At 41.0% G+C, this 19,310-nt stretch overlaps 1 protein-coding gene and 1 non-coding gene across 2 annotated transcripts; both read right to left on the reverse strand.

Moving 5' to 3' along the window:
- Positions 1-894: 894 nt before the first annotated feature.
- ddx54 (DEAD (Asp-Glu-Ala-Asp) box polypeptide 54) lies at positions 895-6,771 on the reverse strand. The gene is made up of 20 exons (XM_026356564.1): positions 6,518-6,771; positions 5,921-6,047; positions 5,751-5,821; positions 5,483-5,671; positions 5,306-5,355; positions 5,176-5,217; positions 4,997-5,092; positions 4,773-4,894; positions 4,571-4,632; positions 4,157-4,288; positions 3,807-4,017; positions 3,547-3,678; positions 3,203-3,424; positions 3,050-3,123; positions 2,750-2,956; positions 2,442-2,590; positions 2,214-2,327; positions 1,998-2,108; positions 1,770-1,867; positions 895-1,494 (listed from the first exon to the last, which is right to left on the reverse strand). Exons 1-20 carry the CDS (start codon positions 6,632-6,634, stop codon positions 1,232-1,234), a joined length of 2,589 nt encoding a protein of 862 aa, XP_026212349.1. The 5' UTR covers positions 6,635-6,771; the 3' UTR covers positions 895-1,231.
- trnac-gca lies at positions 6,303-6,374 on the reverse strand. The gene has a single exon. It is a non-coding gene; the product is annotated as a tRNA-Cys (tRNA).
- Positions 6,772-19,310: the final 12,539 nt, after the last annotated feature.

Consider the following 19,310-nt stretch of genomic DNA (forward strand, 5'->3'; position numbering starts at 1 on the left):
AAACAGTAACATTCATTTTCACCGAGGAGATGAAAAGTGATAAGATGGATGTTTTAGATTGTGCAGTCTCCCTAGAGACGTTGACGAACTCAAGTTTTGAGGTTCACAGAGAACTCGCTCCAAGAAAGCGGTACCTCATTTTTCATTTCATGCCATCCACTGGAGCACATCCAGACGCTCCCCCACCAGGAACAAATGGCATATCAACAAACACAAAGGCCTAACACTGGCTACAAAGGCACATTAAACAAGCTTTCAAAATTTGTGGTCATCCTGACTTTCATTTAAAATAGCGGCAAAATCTACAAAAGAGCACCAGAAACACAGAGTCAGACCACAGCTCCCCTGATGATCCAGTATAACCTCATTAAACAGAGCTGTACTGTCATTCCATATGTAGCCAGAGTATCATTATTAGAGACTTTTCCATCAGACACAAGCTTCCTGCTTTTCAAAAACAGAAACACAGAGACAGGACTGCATTTGAAACATTATCAACCAGAACCAACACAGGCTAGTGAAGTGATTTCGCAGTGGTTCATCACGGCACAGAGCCGTTTGAAGCAGAACTTAGCAGGTCACTGTGTAGGAACTTGGACCTGGAATTTGAAATATGTGGGCGTTTATCAGAACTGTGCAGGCCTAATAAAAACATGCTATTAGTTACATTATGAGAAATCATTTTGGGAGCTTTGTGCAAAAAGGAAGGCTATATCTCCCTCTGCTGCTTGTTCTCTTTAAGCAGTCGTTTCCAATGGAAGAACTTTGCTAAAATTACTAAGTTAAGGAAATTTGGATGTACACTAACTTTACCGACTGATCCAACACACCATCAATACCCTTATGTGTGCTATCTCAACATGGGAATGCAAATGAAGACATGACACAGATAACTGCCTTGCTGACTTTTGTATTTTTCCACAAGGCAATAATGTGTATAGATGTTATTTCAGTGCTGAAGAACATTTCAGCAGATTACTCTGTTAAATACACTTAAGAAAAATCCAAGTCACTGGATTATTCTTTTACATACTGTGTGTGAGACAAAGAGTTCAGCAGGTGATGAGACGAAAAGCACATCTTGATAAATGCTTTCCTCAGCTCTTTCTTGTTCAATCCACAATCATACAAGGCACAATCAAGCTCCTAAAGTGAATTGGGAGAAAACTGGTGTTCACTCGTGGCGGCCTCAGTCTCCACTCTCTCACAGAATCCTCCCTCTGTGTCCTCCTTACAGTTTCTTCCTCATCTTGCCCTTCTTTTGACCGCCCCGTCCAAACCCTGACTTTTTAACTTCTCCGAGCCACTGTCTGTTCTTGGTGCGGAGCTTCTTCAGGCCTCCACTCTGCAGAAACTGGTGCTTCTGACTTTTCTTGCGATGTTTCAGGATCTGCTCTCTCGTCTTCAGCTCTGAGCGCACCACGCGGCCACCCGGCGTCTTCTGCTGTCTCACAGGGCTTTGGAAGTTAGGACCTCGCCGGCCACGTCCGCGACCTGTGATACCGATGAAACAGAAAAGAGCATTATTATTTGATATTAAGGGCAGAATGGAATCAAATGATCCAAACTTGTACCTCAGAAATAAAAGTATTAATTACTGAGCTTCTAAAGTGCCACACATTTCTCCCGTATGTTTCAGTTTTTATGCTAAGCTAAACTCACCCTCATCTGATCCCATCCTTATATTTAATAGATAAATTTCAGACTGGCAAAATATTCAAATTCTTCATGTAACTCTTCAAATATTTAAGTTGTTACTGCTCATCTACCTCCGGGAGGCTTCCTTCTTCCTCCTCCTCCTCCTGCTTCTCCATCTGAGCCAGATCCTGTGTCATCGACCTTGTACTTTCTCTTCCACTCCTCATAACTGCCATGTTGTTAAGGTCAGACAATATCTCTACTATACGGCAAAATAGTATCATAGTGAGAGAGAATAGCAGTACAAGTACAAACAGCAGTAATAGTACACAAATACACAATGTTTTTTGGAAGGATACAAGTTCTTCCTGTTCTTCTTGTTGCTAATGACCTGACCGCCATCTGTTCTGATCTTCTTCTTATGGTCTTCTTTTCCCGTTTCTGTCACAAAGCGCTTTTTCTTACGGTCCCTGCAAATGAGACATCAAATTATGATATAAAATGGCAAAAATATGAGGGAGGTCGGAAGGTGTAGAACAGAGGGAGAGACTTTAGAGCATGTGAGTGGATTTTACCATTTCATTATTTTTTTGTGCCGGTTGAACTGGTCTCCCTCATCTCCCATCAGGTCCAGAACAGCTGAGGAGGCCTGCTGTTCGAAGGCGCTGCTCTCTCCACTGAGACTTAACCTAACAGCACACATAACATGAGTCACAGGTTTGTTCACACAGATAAAACATTTTAATCATGACTTGTGTATTTTTACTTCTGTTTAAAGGGGACCTCAGTGCTGCATGGCTTACCCTCTCTCAGAGTTGAAGTCTTTGGGTTTGTATGGGATGTAATATTCTTTGTCTTTACCCATCTGTCTGCTCTTCTTGTTCTTTGGCTGTTCCTCCCCACCTTTCTGTAGGTCTTTCCTCTTTCCACCTACTACTGTGGAGAACACCCCCTGGTGGAAACATGAAGAATGGCATGTTATAAACTTACAAATAGGGTTACAATTAAAGTGCACCATTTGTAAAAGTTTGTGGCACAATGTCAAGTTTGTAGATGTCAAAATGTTTACTTTTTATGGTAACTAAAGCTTTGTGGGTTGGCTACTCCTTACCTTTAGATCCCCGTCTTCATTGCCTGTGGCGAATGCAGAATCATCACCGCCGACGGAGGAGCTGGCAGGTTGGTGCAAAAGGCTCTCTGCAACCAGGTCCTGTCTCTGCTTGTTGAATTTGTCCACTAACCCTGTGTCCTTGGAGCGTTTCGCACGCATCACCTCACTGGCTGGGGTCTTACTGTTGGAGTTGATTTCAAAAATAGTCTACAAGAAGACAAAAGAAGTGTTGTTATGTTCTAGCATAGCAGGAAATCATCAGGTAATTGCTGCACTGTAAGCCATTTAAATCCAACTCACTGATTTGGATTTGTAGCCCTTGATGGCATCGACTATTTGCAGGCGCTCCAGTTCCATTTTTTCCAGACCTGACCCTGAAACAAGATGTAATTAAATGCAGTTAGATCTACTGTAACACAATTTTCTCCACAAATCATCTTTCTCTAAACTGACCTAGTAATGGATGGACGGCCATGCTGGACAGGTCTGTGCTTTTGACCCTTCTTATGGACTCTGCTGAGGGATTTGGTCGAGACTTAAGATACTGTTTATAGGCATTTTCTGAGACGCGATGTAAGTTTTGCAGGTCCAGGGAATTTTCATGGGCAGTGATCAGATGGGACCCTTCGTCATCCAGGATACTCTGAGGGACCCGGCCAAACACACCATCAGAATCTGGAGAAAATGCAGAAAGCGGTTAAATACACAGATATAGACAGAGCATATTTTAGTCTCACACTTGCAGCTTTAGATGTGTATTTCAGTTCAAGAACTGGCCATCGTTGTGTAAAGTCTACCTTGTGTGTGATCAGGTGTGGCGAACTGTACAGGCCTTCCAAGGAAGAGGTGAAGGTCATAGACAAAAGCCATCTCATCCGGACAAATCAAACTATAGGCTGTGCCACTGCGGCCCGCACGTCCCACACGGCCTGATGAGAAAACACAAGTGATGATCCATGGTCAGATAATGATCATGAACATAATCGCGTCATCCCCATTAAAACACATTTAACTAGGGGCTTAATTAATATATGATTTCTGTGTATAAGCCACTCACCAACTCTGTGCAGGAAAAGCTTGGCCTTGGCGGGGAAGTTGTAGTTAATGACATTGTCCAGCAGGGGGATGTCTATACCACGAGCAGCAACATCAGTAACAATTAGCACCATGGCTTTGCGGTGCACAAACTTCCCAATGTTGATCTTTCTGGCAGTCTGATCAAGAGCACTGTATATGTAGGCACAGTCTACCCCTTCTGAAGAAAGCAGCTGGAGATCAAAATAAAAGTAGTTAAAAATGTACCATTAAAAAAAAAAAACACTGTGCACAGGATTTGCTAAGAATAGTTTAACTGAGGACAAAAGCACAAACACACACGCAGAATTTACTAAACTGGTTGAGTCTCACCTCCTTGAGGTACTCGACATGATGTTTGGTGGCTGCAAAAACCACTGTCTGCTCCTGAGGCTTCACTACATTTCTTAGGAGATAAAGTAGCATTGCCGATTTATCGTCCACACGCAGATGGAAAAATGACAGCTGAAGGAGGAGAGGACACATTAGAACATTTCTGTAGAATTGGACAGATATAGAGCAATGATAAAGACAATGAACAATCACTATAATTAAAAATCTCCATTAAAATGCATTAGTTATCCTGTAGTAAGACTTCTAAACATAAAACCTCTCATTTATAATAATTAGCACATATCTCCAGTGGAAGTTACACAATTCAGCCCATACATGTTACCAAAATCCATTCAAATACTGTATCATCTTACAGTATATTTTCATGTTTAATAAGTCAAGTCCTTTCTTTACCTTGATCTGGTCACTCAGCTTAGAATCCACATCCAAACGAATGAGGACCGGTTCTGTCAAACCTGTAAATAAACATATTAATTTAGTTAAACTGGTCCTTAACCACGTGAAGATACAGAACAAGAGCTCTTCAACCACAGTGGAAAAATGAACAGAACATGAAACATTTAGAACAACAACTAAACAAGAAGTTTGATCTTACCAGCTCTGGCAAACTCCACCAGCAGTTTGGGCAGAGTGGCAGAGAACAGTAGAGTCTGCCTGGTGTCTGGAAGCCTCCTGATGATCTCCTGAAGCTGTTCAGCAAAACCCATTTCAAACAACCTGGGTGCAGAAGAAACGTGAATATGGGATCAATCCAATTAATTCAAAATATGATACGAAAATACTACACTGGTAAATGCAACAACTGGTTACATTTCTCACCTGTCGGCCTCATCAAACACCACATACTCCACGCTATGCAACTTCAGGTTCATCTCCTTGACAACGTGCATGAGACGACCGGGGGTACCGATGATTCTGGTGGTAAATGACAGAGATCATGATTTTCAAGCTACAGCACATGAGTTGGGAAGAAACTACATTTACTCATCAGTACTCACATGTCAGGATTTTCATGAAGAGCTGCGAACTGATCATCCATTCTGGAAAAGAGCATTTTCATTTATTGCAGAGTTAAAGAACAAGCATACAGATTTCAGAATAAAACAACTCTACTGAGAAGTCACGCACCTGTCTCCACCAAGAATCAAGGCAGTCTTGAGGCCAGTGAATCTTCCCAACTGTAATAACATAACACAATGAATAAAAAGAACACCAGTTACAGAGCCTAACTACAAAGACTCACATTACACAGTCACCTTTAACGCCTAACCAAACAAGCTCAATAAACACTCATCTCTCTCTCACCTCTTTAGTGAATTTTAAGGTCTGAAGGGCCAACTCTCTGGTGGGGGTCAGGATGAGGGCTCTGGCGCCTGTTTGAGCTTGAGGGGCCTTCAGCTTCTCAAACATGGGCACCAGGAAGGCAGCTGTCTTACCACTGCCAGTCCTAGCCATGGCTACTACATCCTTGCCATCCAAGATCACTGGGACAGTCTGCAACGGGCAGGAGAATGAATGTGAGTGTAGCAGAGAAAATGCTTAATCGTGAGTTTCTGAAGTGGCGCTGACGTACCTTTCTCTGGATAGGAGTTGGAACTTTGTAACCCTTCTTCATGACACCTTTATAAACAGGGTAACTGAGACCTGAAATCACACATAATACAGTCAGGGTTATGTCTGCAGAAACAGTGGGTCAGACTATTTTCAACTCATCAACATCAACATATACAGGTAGTGATTTACCCATGGACTGAAACCCTCCAGACTTCTTTTTCTTCTTGTTTTGGGCTCTGACCAGCTCCCTGGTGTCCGGCTCCACATCCGACAGACAGTCCGATGAGGCGGGGAACCGCGGCAGTTTCCTCCCTGGCTGTGAATGAGGATTGTATTTTCATTTTATAATTATTTATATATTACATTTGATTACTATATGTTTAATGCAATGTTATGTTTGTTTACAGGACATTTAAAGGTGTCACTTTAGTCGGGAAATAGACGACAAACTTGTTCTGTATTAACTGTTTATTTACAGAAAAAGAACGACTGATAAGCCAATTATCTAATGTTGCAGTTAACCATCCATAATAATATTTTTGTCTCATTTTGGCTAAGTAAAAACAGAGTCAGGGGGCATCCGGATTTGAACCGGAGACCTCTTGATCTGCAGTCAAATGCTCTACCACTGAGCTATACCCCCACCTGAATACTCACCGTGTTGGAGTCGCTCGTCTAAGACAAATGATGCGAACACAAACTTTACTTAAGCAACACTTATCACTGTAGGTGATAACTATGATAATCTACTGGGTGACTAAGTTGTTTTAAAGTGTTGTTTCTTACAGAATCATCGTCCTTGACTTCAGCAGCCAGCTCAAAGTCTCCGTCAGATTCAGCCTCCGGCTCCCTGTTGGCCGTGTGCCGCTTCTTCTTCGTCAGTTTCTTCTTCCTTTGGGCCATCCTGTTGCTTTAATGCTCTTTTATCCTGGCGTCTGCAACTTCAGTATATAGAATCTAAAATAAAACGACTAATGGCATCTCAACACACAACAACAAGCAGGGTAGACATGTTGGAAACACGTGTGAGCTCCTTCTTCTTCTCTTTCCGTTGTGTTTTGCCTGCAGCGCCCCCTACTGCAGCGGAGTCTAAATGACATGTTCAACATCACCAAGTCATTAAAGTCTAACTACTATTATCTGTGAGCTCTTGTTGCGCCTTACAACCTAGTTTCTGATGTAACAATATATCAAGCACTGACAATAGAGTGCACATTGGATGCACTGCACTTCAAAGCCAACATGATAACCACGTAACAACATTTTCCACCCTTGCTTTTTCCATCTTACTCAATTTTCCAAATTAGTATCATCAGTTCAGCAGAGAAGACTGATATTGTGTTTGAAATCTGTAATCCTCAGTAAACAGGAAGCAAAGCAGCACTAATCTTTAAATCAGGATTCAGATTTGCAGATTTAGGGCTCTTTTGGTTCATCTTGAAAAACATGCACTTAACTCATGTGTCAGTCATTTGCAAGAGGGGGTGACATCCATCCTAAAATTTCTTCATCCACGTAAATGTGTTCATCAATGCACATGTATTTTAGCTCCAGTGTTACACTGTCCTGCAAATTCACATTAAAGTCATAAGGTTGAGCACCCTACACAAATAATTACAAATATTTTTCTGAGGATAATATCACAGATGTTTGTTGAATATAGCTCGGCTTCTAGAAACTCACAAAGTACTAAAATGTTCTTTAGACACACATATATAAGAAAAAGAAACAGCTATAGGCCTTTGCTGTGGTGACTATACATTTATATGATTCAAAAGTCATGAGGCAAAGCAAGACAATCCGTGCATTTCCTTCTGTTACGTAACTTTTTATGAACTGACTGCATAGGACATTTTGGCAGGCAAAGCCTACCCATCCATGCAACAACTGTCACACTTATGCTACTGGAATCTTGAAATATGGTACAAGAGTTCTCCCCCGAAAAAACAGATTTTAGTCCACTGCACAAATATAAGCTTAGTGACAGAAGTTTTAGCATACATTATTTACGGGGCTTATTCTAGGAATGTGTCCCTAAATGCAGTATTTATTACACATACGCAAATATGATAAGTAATTCAAAACAAAGCTGTGTTTTGTCATTCTCTGTCCAATAATATCATGCCATTGTTGATGACATAACAAAGCTGCTTTTCCTCCATTCATAAATATCGCTCTGCCAAAGCCATGTAATATCCTCACATGTCAGCATTGGATCAAAATTAATCTTACACAACCATCTGAATCTGTAAGGGGATCAAATGTGAGATCAAATGGGAGTTTTTCAACTTGTGTTGTTATTTTGGTTTAGACTAAAATGGTTTAGAACTTTTTGTGTTTTGATTATTTAGCATAATGTAAATGCATGTGAAGCATGTAAATGTCAGTGATTGATCCTATCCTTAGGACACAATGAAACAACACTGAAATCTGGGTCTATGTGAGTTCACTTGGTTTATTGGGTGTATCATCAATCAAAGCCTGATTATTAAAGTGTGGATTTATGTCTGTGAAAAAATAAATCTGCACATTTTATTCTGGTCAGTATGTCTTTAGCTTACAAGACTCTTTGCGTTTGCTCATTACCATCAGTCGTTTATAACCAGCCACAGTTTCATTTTTAAATCACCCTGTGGAAATGTGTCCTTTGGATGATAACACTGACACTAATATGGCAGCCAAAACATGTACAGCACTGTTTGAAGTCAGTGGGCTGAAGTACAGTAAATAAGTCAACACCATGGCAACAGCCTGGAGCTAATGCCATTCATATTCCCTCACAGAGCCTGGTTGAGGCGGCCTGGAGCCAAGTCTGTTCACAGAGCTGAGTGGGATGCAGGGTTTACATGCAGGCAATAGGTGCAGCAGGCCACCTATAGCATTTGCTCTTGTTCTTAAAGGTGAATTAAGTGATAAAGCCTGAAGGGATTAAGATATGAAGCTGGCAGGGATGGGAAGGTTATAGCGGTTTCATCTTGGCATCCTGATAAACAGGGTGTTCGCATCAGTGCGGTATCAGGTCAGCCTCCAAAGCTCCTGGCAGTTCGTGAGCTCTCAATTTCCCCTCTGTGTCAAGCTTTACTGTTGACAACACTCTCAAGAATCAGTGGTTCATCTTGATCTCCTCAAGACTCAGGCTCAGCTAATGTATTTTCTGATCTCACAAAGTCACTGATCTCACAAAGTATAAAGATAAGATATATATGTGACAAACATAAACAGATCTCTGAGGATTTTATGTAGGCCAAGCTAAGCTGCATCCTGATCTATAGGGGACTTACAGCAAAGTATCTTGATCTCTTGGAAATCTGTAGCATGAGTTGTGTCGTGGTTTTATATAGTAGACAGATACCAAACAGTCTGTGACTAAGTGGGTTTTGAATGGAAGTCATTAGGGAAACAGATGTCGACATGTTTCAGGTTGAATTTAAAAAAAGAAAAAAAAGTGTGTGTGGAGCAGATGCTGTCTTTAAGCCTTGGAGATTGAAGGGAATGTTTAAATTAAGAGATTATTGAGCTGATGGTTTGTAAAGCTAAGCCTTTAAATGGGGGTAGCAGTTAAATATTCTTGCACCCTATCTGTGTCGATTTAATTATTTATGAACCCCTCTCTAAAAGGCTGGCTGTGGGTTCAGTGGACCTTTTAAAAATAGTCCCAATATCCAATTAATATGTGCTGCAGCATATCAGGCAGGCATGTCCCTCAAGCGAGCCTTTCAAATGCAGGCTTGATTTTACATGCCAGACAATGAACATCCTAAGGGGCGAATTAATCTCAAAAACTTTCAAATGGCTACAGAGAGAATGGAGAGAAACTTTCAGCTTTGGACTTGCATCCGCCTGCATCCCGTAAATAATGATGTCCTAAATGTTAAATTTGAAATTTACTCTGAGCACTGCAGCTGTTTTTTAGTGATGTGAAACACAGAGAGAGTCACCGTCCGCGGTCAAAACTCAGACCTCTGAGGGGATTTTTAAAAATATAAGAAACAAGTCTTACAAACATTTTGTCACTTAGGAGGCTTCGGATTAATTCATAAATGAGTTCCTACAGTAGTTATGACTGCTGCAGAATTTGCCTTGGTGCCTTAAGAAGTGGTAAACAACCTGAAGAGGAAGACGGTAGGTCTTGGGGCAGTTCAAGTGAGGGTCGCAGCCTGGTTTTGGGCTCACTGGGCTGGCATGGCACTGTGAACGAGATAGTGCCACCCCCAGTGACAGCGGCAGATGGTGAGTGAGCCCCTGGCTTCACCGCAAGGCTCCCGGGCACAGAGACAGAGCGGCCATGCACAAAATACCCGGTTTACTGATTGGACCATGCTTCTTGAGATGCAGTGGGCTGATAAGATGCTGAGAGGAGCAGAGCTTACATGCTTGAGAAGACCTGTAATTTTGTTAACCCGGTAGTCACTGTGAACCCTGCTCTTGCTCATCATGGGAGACAATGTAGTTTATTAGGTCAGTGAAAGCCTCACTAGGGTATTGGGTGGACTGCAATTCATAAATGACAAAACATTAGTAGAAGGTGTCAGACAAATTGTATTTTTTTTTTTTTTGTAAGACAGATCGTAGTAGTCTGTGCACCCATCAGTCACATTATGATTATATCAACATACTAAAACCTGAATATATGAAAGGCATATAAAAATGCTGTAAATCACTAAATTAAAAGGGCAATAAAGCAAAATTCAGAAGTGCTTACATTTCCACAACTCAAGCTAAGCCTTTTGCTGAGACGTCTCCTTTGCTGTATAAGTAGAATCCAGCTTTGCACTCGCTTTAGTGTAAAACTGCAGAGGCACATACATCCGGTCAAACTTTCAATTACTTGATATTCGGGGTGCTAAAAGGCAGTCTCCAGCAGTTAATCGTACCGCTAGTGCCAGCAATAAGGCGATAATCATGGAACATGTGACAAAGGCACAAATATGGTCCCTAAGGGGAAATGTAAGAGGCTCCTGGGGATTTTTCCAGCCAGCCAAACTGATGGGGAAGCCTCTGGAAGTGAAATCTCAAACCTCACTTTTGTTTTAATTTAGCTGTAAGCACCCTGCAGAAAATCTTTCCATGTTGTTGAGTATTGTGGTCAAATAATGTTGGATTACTGCTCATTAATACTGCAGAGAACCCGCTGGGCTGTGGTTAATACACAAGACTTAAAGGCCATTTCCAGTTTCGTCTCCTCTATACTTTTATGGGAGGTTTATGTGCAATGACAGTTGCCCAAAATTAAAGCCCACAGAGCAGAATTAACTTTTAATGTATTTCCTCCTCACATCCTTGTTGTTTTTCTTTTTTTTTGTCGTTGCTTGCACGGCCTCAGGCTCACTTCTTCTTCTGGTGTCTTAATTGCAATTTCATCAAGAATTTAAAGCCAAGTCGCCTTCCCTATTCTTGTCACTGTCACTCCAAACTGCACTCCACAAGCGACTTCAAGGGTATTTAAAGCAGTCATTGTGTGTCATAAGATAAGTCAGGCTCGCTTTCATTATTGTAGCACCGCCGGACCTCGTCTTCCCCCGCCGAATCCACCCTTCTCTCACTCTCTATTTCATGGCTTTATCACTCAAAGGCTCAAGCAGCTCAGCAGAATATAAATGAATAAGGGCTGATGTGAAAAGAGGGAAAAGGTTGAGACGAAAATTGTATCCTCAACACTTATTACAACGACTGATTTCATAATATTACAGACAACTCAGACTAGATTTATCATCCCTGTCGATACAACTGAGAAATGTACATGTGCAATGTTATTTTTATAACACATAAAAGGAGGCTTTTATTGTGGAAAGCAGAACTAATGCAAATGCAAAGATTTGTAGTTTTGGGAAATATGAGAAGACTGATGCCACTCTCATGTCTGTATGGTGAATATTAAGCTTTGGTTAACAGCCTGTCAGGTTAGCAAGAAAGAGAAATGGCCTCATGTACACACACACACACACACACACACACACACACACACACACACACACACACACACACACACTTACAACTGTCCACACGACCCTTTCTACCTACCATATGCTTCACAGAGATATAACACACTTCTGGCACTTCTTTTCTCTTGCGCTGTGTTTCTTTCACACACAAGCAATGACTCATGCACAAGAACTCGCCGAGGAGAGACAAACTCACACGCAGCTGCACACGCTCACAAAAAAAAAAAAAAAGGGGCAGGAACATGTATGTGTGTACAGCGACGCAACAAAAAGATGAACTGCCAGACATGAACAAGCAGGAACACTAATGAATAAATAGCTTATCTGCGTTTCCACTGTAATCACAACATATGTGGAAAAAATCTGCACTTGCCTGTGTAAATATGTCTTAATATGACAACGATCATTGGCAGCCATCTCTCAGGCCTGACCATATGTTGCTTGTGGTGGGGAGGGAATGAGGGCTTACTGCAAAGCCTGCCTTATCCTCTGGCATTACAGTCTCTAAGAAAGGATTTACTCTTTAATTCTTGATTAGATAGAATTTTCTCCCCAGTGAGCGAACACGGTGATACACCGAGCACAGATAACCTGCCCTACTGGGAAAGTGTGTGTGTGTGTTTACTGTATACGTCTTTTGGTATTGATCCCTATCTAAGACACACATGCACAAACACTGGTGTCCTCATCAACCTGGCCCCCTGGTATGCCCCTCCATTAGCCGCTGAGGCTTTTAGCACATTGTGATAGGGCTATAATTAGAAGCGATGGATTATCAATCAGGAATTAATCCTGACTGATGTTTTTGCCCCAACTGGAAAAGGACCACACTAACTGCTACGCTATTTGTTTTCATTTCAGTGATGAGAGGAGGTGGTCCTTTCCTTTTCTTTTCTCTTTTTCTACAGCAGGTGGCTCGAGAGGATGTTTTTTTTCCTTTATGTTATCAAGCCGCTAGTTCCACCAGCTTGTCAGGACGTGAGGAGACCACTGAAGAAGACATTTATTTATTTAGCCCCTTCACTAATTTCTTCCCTTCATCTCCTTTCCTGACTGGATGCTGAGTTGACTGACTGCCTGGATGGTTGGCTCCCTCTCTCGCTGGACTCTCACTAGCAGTTCACTCACACACTGCGTGAGCTTCGCTGAAGCTGGGGTAGAGAGAGATAGTCGGGCTGCTCAGGCTTTGGCAAGTGGGATCTCTGCTAGATTTCTCTCTCTGTCTGTTTTGTTGGGCTGTTAGATGAGAGCAGAGGGAATCTCTGGCTCTCTCCCCTCCGGCACTGACCACTGACCATTCCTAGTGTGCTGCATCCATGACTTTACATACTTGGCTTGTGCATGGGCTTGGATTTATCTTGGTTTGGACACTCTGCTTCATACAAGGTGAGTAGATGTTGGTTGAAATGTATGAAGAATTTTACGTGTGTGTGTGTGTGTGTGTGTGTGTGTGTGTGTGTGTGTGTGTGTGTGTGTGCATATGCATGTTTAGAATCTGGTAAGAACAAGTGTGCTGAGAATTATCTTAGAGATGCATTGGAAACATAGAAAAAACCCACCACAAACATAATATGTACAGTTAAGCTGCTAACACTTAACACTATACATACAAATAAATAAATACAATTTCATATTTTCCACCAGTAGAATTACAGAAAATATGTTTATGTGTGAATTCTAAACCAAAACCAGGAAAACATATCATATTAATATAATGAATGACCATGATGGAAGGTCAATCCAGTAAATATGCCTTTGTTCTGCACTTAATTGACATGGGAGTTCAAATCTATACCATGTAGCAATAGGTAATACCCATAGGTGAACATCTAAATTTCCCTACAGAGTAATAATAATTGACCTGACTCAGCTTGGAGGTAACCTTTTGTTTCAATGGGGAACAAATGAAGTGGGTTGATGTCTATTGAGAAGTTGCTTTGCTGAATCTGTATCTTGTTTGTTTGATCTCACATCACCTCTGATGCCAACTCCAGACCACAGGGTCAAGTGAGGTCCAGGATAGATTAATGATGGGCTGTTTATCAGTAAGGTGACAAATAGCTGCACATAGATAAAAGTGCAATGCAACATAAACTGTAGGAGATTATAAGAATCATGTTGTTTCTGTTCCATGTGGTTTATTTATTAAATAAATATTAGACATAAATAGATATTCCTGGAATAGCAAGATAAGGATAAGACCCCTAGACATACAAGATGTATAATAATATGAATATGTAATTGCAACTGTGCTCTAAAACATACAATCTAAATAGAAATTCAAATAAGATGCTGCTGATGGTATTTAGGGTTTTCAATAAACCTTTATTATGAAAAATTCATTACCAGATTATATTAAGCTTAATACAATAATCACATATTATTTACCACCTATTATGTATTATATTATTGCTAATTGCAGTATCTTTTTGCATTGAGAATGTTTGTGTTGTGTTTATAGGTTTCTAGGTTGTTAAAAGCTCATATACTGAAATATAACATAAAAATATGTGTAACCTTTATCTTATTAAATCCAAATGATATGACAACTGTTAAATTCTTCAATGTTTATTGTAGTTTCATGAATATAAATTAGTCTTGTTCATCTTTGCATTGAATTTTCAATTCGTTTTGCCAGGAAATGTGTATGTGTGCATTTGCATAATTCATAAAATTACATTTGAATGACTATTTGATTAATCAAAATTTAGAATGCTTGGTGGGAAAAAAAGTGCATATGAGGAATGAATTGCTTTTTTACCAAGTGAGCTGAATGTCTTTCTAACGTGTCCTCATTATGTTGATGAAATCTCATATTGGGCAGCTTTTCAATATTTCATGAGATCGGTGTACCAACATCGCATCACAGTGCATTGGTAAATCAGGTTTTTTGCCAGATGTAAATGACCATGCTGCTGCGTTTTTATGTCCACAGCCATTACCCAGCTCTAATGAAATACTCCAGTATTTATGAGAGCTTTCACTACAGGGTGTATCATGCAGGAGGATATGACACATGTCCTAAAGGTTGGCATGTGCTCTCTGTCCCTGTGAGGCTTTACATTGATTCCAGCAGATTTCTGAAGTGATTTTTGTAAGAGCATTTGCCCAGGATTAGTTTGCTCCTGAAAGCTCCATCAGAGATTTTGGTGGGCTATTTAACAGAGCAGAGGCAGCGAGAGGCTTGCGCCCGCTCTCTGCCCTCACGCTGAGTCCACAGGGATGCACAGATAAAGAGAGAGGATTGGTTTCAGCTAAAGCTGATCTTCCATCTTGTGTGTGGGGGATTTTGGAGGTCAGGCACAGGTGTGTGAGGGGTCTGAATTCATGGACAATCCCTTTAAGCTCCGGTGGATTTGTTCTGTTTGGGCTTAGCCTTACTTTCTTGAGCGACTTAGACAGTTCAGAAGTAAGTCCGTGGCAGAAGAGGAAACTAAAGATGAAAGAAATCTTTTGATTTCTGTTTAGATGCGTTTTAAAGTTCAATTGTATTGTAATCCAGTGGGTGTCCAGTTCTATTTTGGCCAGTGATCATGTTAACTGAGTTTTTCATGTTTAGGCCTCCACTGAGAAGGAAAGTAGACAACATAATAATCGAACCGCATGTTGACTTAGTTCCTTTCTGTGCTGTAGCTTCCACCACTCACAGGGTGCTGAGAGACGTGGCTTTGAGATCACAGGCTGGAGCTGGTAGGCGGACAGCTTGGTATGGGGTGTACAAGTAAGGGTGAGTCACCCTTAAACACGAGAAGAGAAGAGAAGAGAAGAGAAGAGAAGAGAAGAGAAGAGAAGAGAAGAGAAGAGAAGAGAAGAGAAGAGAAGAGAAGAGAAGAGAAGAGAAGAGAAGAGAAGAGAAGAGAAGGGTTATGAATGTAAATAGAAGTTGTTATAAGTCAGGATGACTTCAAATATCTCAAATAACTCCAGAGAAATGTTCTTTCTTGCAACCATAAAGTGTTTTGAGGGGATCTTGATTTGTTTGAGATGCACTTCTCTTGAAACACTATGCAAGATGTTTCCCTCAGTTGAACTGAAGAATTGCTTTAAAATGATTTTCTCTGTAGCTTCAGGAAGGAGGGCTAAAGTACGATGCTGCAGTTTACATCTGCGTGAAGATCATTTCAATTTGAATCAAAGTCAATACAGATGCTTTGGTGTACTACATAGAGAGTCAGTGGTGTGATTTGGAACTTTAGCTCTAAAGTAGCATCAACAACATTGCTACAAAGGTTCGTCGTGTCGGGTTTTATATCCACCAGCAGCAACAGTGTTAAAAGAGTTTTAAAAAGGCCAAAATATGGGCAGTCACACAACCAAAAGGATCGTTCTTTGTTGCTGTTTTTCTTCATATCATTTCTGCGTGGCTCTTCTGCCCACAGTGCATGGGCAGGGGCAGAATATGTGTTTTATAAGGCTCGCACTTGATGCTGTTATGTCTTGGCATAATAGTGATTCCACTAAGGTGACCTACATATGTTATCCCAAAGTAGCAGGGAATGTGCTGCTGCGTACGTCTCCTAGTACCTTCACACGAACAAGCTGGCACAACATATTAAATTGCACCCTAACAAGTTGTCATGTCCCCTGTAGTCCAGGGGCTGCAGTGCTATGGCTGCAACATCATCCAGGGCCAGAGGTACGTGGACGTGGGCTGCTCCAACCCAGAGGTCATCACCTGCACCCACTCACACAAGGGCTTCAAACACCGATTCTGCATTAAGACAGAGAGCGGTGAGTCTCTTCTCTGTATCCTCAGTGAGCTGATGCATCTGTATATGATAATTATTTGGGAAATATTCATGTGGCAGCAGATTATTAAATGAATAAGCACTCTGGCGTTCCAGAGGACATTGGCATAATCATTTTTAATCATACTTCCATGTTAATGTTCTTTGTTCGCTGATGCGAATATTCTATTGCTCCACACACAGAGAATTGTTATATAACCCTATTGATGTGCTTAGCTGACTGAAATTATAGGTCAGTCATTGTTTGATGTTAAGTCAAATGGAGGATGTGGACATCCACGACAGGGTGGTGATGGTCAGATGAGTGGTTCTGCTGATATCCATGGAAGCATAGACAATCCAGCTGTTCCTTTTGCTTGACGTATAAAGGATTTGCTCATGTTGAAAGGGCTGATGAGGCACCTTTCTTTAGCTGCTAAGAGAAACGGCAAGCTCAGACAAAAAGTGACGACAGCCCGTCTGACACAGTACGACAAGCACTTTGTCAAAATCTTGAAGCAGTGTCTTGGTAGTAATCTGTAGCCAGTCAGCCTGTTAATCTTCACATGACCCTGCCAAACACAAATCAAACAGATGCTGGCGAGGGTCCATAAGAGTCTTGGATACATCTGTCCTGACCCCATAACCAATCCGGTGTCCTCTTCTAAACAATGTCCTCTCACTCATCAGTTGTCTCCATCCTATAACTGACGTGACAAAGCTCCAGGAAGGCAACAATTGTCTAAAGAGATAAATGCTTGGTGTGATGTTGAAATGAAATATACAGGTCAGTGCTTCACCCAACTGTTCGAAGTCAGTAAGCAACACCTAAAAATGTGAGCACAAAACCACGTGCAAGTTCACATCATGCTTGTTTAATTGTTATTTGTTGTAAAAGCATTGAAAGTTTTTCCCTGCTCTGCAAGTTGAAACATCCAGTTCGGAACTGGAGTATATTTTTCAATGGATTACTAATGATTTAGGTGCCAGTGAAGTGCAAGGAGGAGAGTATTTAGTATAGAAACTGTTTGAAAAACTATAGTTGTTAGCTGTGAGGTTTTAAACACTCTAAATACCAGACAAACAAGAGGTTGGACACCATTTCAGTGGAAATGTTAATTAGATATGCTTGTTTTCATTTAGTAGACATAATTTCCAGTTGAACAAAAATACCACAGCTCGACTTGAGTTTTAGACTTTACAAATCGATGTCTTTTTATTTTCTATAAAACATACTATTTGTTAAAGGCTGCTGGTTTCTTGGCTGTGAAACTACATCCTGTGGTGTCTGACAGATCTCTTCCTCATTACACACTTGACTGTTTGGTGCTTACTTTTGCTCTTTTTTTCTTGCTGAGCCTCACACGAGCTCGTCACTCGTCACTCTTCTCTGACTGGCTGTCTCTCCCCTTTCTGTCCTTCCAGCTGCCCTGGGTATCGTCTTGACCAGTGGTTGTGCTACCTCCAGACACTGCCAGCAACAAGAGCTGCCTGGGGTGCGCATCCACTGCTGTGACTCAGACCTGTGTAACAGCGCCTCCCTCTGGCACCCAAGCTCACTCCACTTCATCTGTGCCCTGTTCTGTCTCTTGCTGCTGAGGATGTGGTTGTGATACGAAGTCATTGTGGAGAACAGCACTGGACTAAAGGGAAAACAATCCTATCAGCAGCTCCTCTTTTAGCTGCTCATGTGTAATAATGATACAATAATGAATCAGCTTTCAGTCATCAGTGATTACCTTGTGCATGTCCACTTATTCAAAAGTAGCTTGAAGTACACACAGCTGTCGGCCACAACATTAAATCCACCCGCTGGTTTTAATGTTGTTTTATGCAGGGGTCAGCATGGAGGAAATTTAATGCTGGTCTTGATCAAAAGGCGTGAGAACCCGTAGTGCATCACAGCTTGCTGCGTACAGGACTACAAAGCCATAGACCTATGTGAGTGCCCATGCTGACCCCTGTCCACCACAACATTGAAACCAACCAGGTTAATTTAATGTTGCAGCTGTTTGGTGTATATTGGATGAAGAACATGTATGGGACGACACAGGACATTTTTGTCATCTTGATTACAGTCACGTGCCACTTCATAACAAGCTTTCAATAAAGACACCTTATTGATGCACTGCAGAAAAACACTGACTTCCATTTTATAAAGTCATAGATCCACTTATATCACAAGACATACATCCCTTTTCTCTTTTATGGAGTTCATTATCTTTCTCAAGATCAATATTGTGCGCAGTATGGTCTTTTAAGGTCAGACTATTTACTTTCCAAAATGAAAGCTATTTTTTTAGTTTATGCTGTCCAAATCTCAAGGCTACACTTGGGAAAGATGCATGTGGTTATTTTATGTATGATTGTAATATTGTACAGTGAAAGCATGTAATGTTGTGAATTAATGTATTAAAATATTTCATATTTTTCAAAAGTTGATCTTAATTTCTTGAACTTTTTGTTTCAAAGCACGCCATGAATTTCAAAATAGCACATGATTGAATTAAACTGTCTTAAACCGAAAGCTAGCTGCCAAAGGTACAACTCATGAACTCATGAGACAGAAAGCTGTCTGGCCACTGGAAAATGTATTCAGCTGATCACAAAATAAACCAAACCGAATAAAGGAGACTCTTATAGCAGGGTCTGCTATGTTAGGCTCACTTAGATTATATTTAGGATCATACTCAGACTGAAGAATCAGTAATTACAGGGAAAATGAGTTTAATTTGATCCCACTTCTTGCAGCTGTCAATCAAATCTTGTATCATGTTACTCAAGCGATGATGGATTTCATAGTCTAAAATGAATAATCACTATTAAGCGGTATGCCGGTACAATTTGTATGCATGCACCTGTCCAGGTGCGACTGCCTTTCCCGAAACACTGCACACGATTGGTGCACAC

The sequence above is a fragment of the Anabas testudineus genome, chromosome 12 (genome assembly GCF_900324465.2).
Source record: "Anabas testudineus chromosome 12, fAnaTes1.2, whole genome shotgun sequence".
Classification (NCBI taxonomy): domain Eukaryota; kingdom Metazoa; phylum Chordata; class Actinopteri; order Anabantiformes; family Anabantidae; genus Anabas; species Anabas testudineus.

Coding starts and splice junctions, on each gene's coding strand:
- ddx54 (XM_026356564.1), bottom strand. CDS start 6,634: ATGGCCCAAAGGAAGAAGAAACTGACGAAGAAGAAGCGGCACACGGCC. Junction 5,218..5,305: donor TTGATTCTTGGTGGAGACAG/GTGCGTGACTTC, acceptor GCTCTTTTCCAG/AATGGATGATCAGTTCGCAG. Junction 4,895..4,996: donor GTGTTTGATGAGGCCGACAG/GTGAGAAATGTA, acceptor TTCTGCACCCAG/GTTGTTTGAAATGGGTTTTG.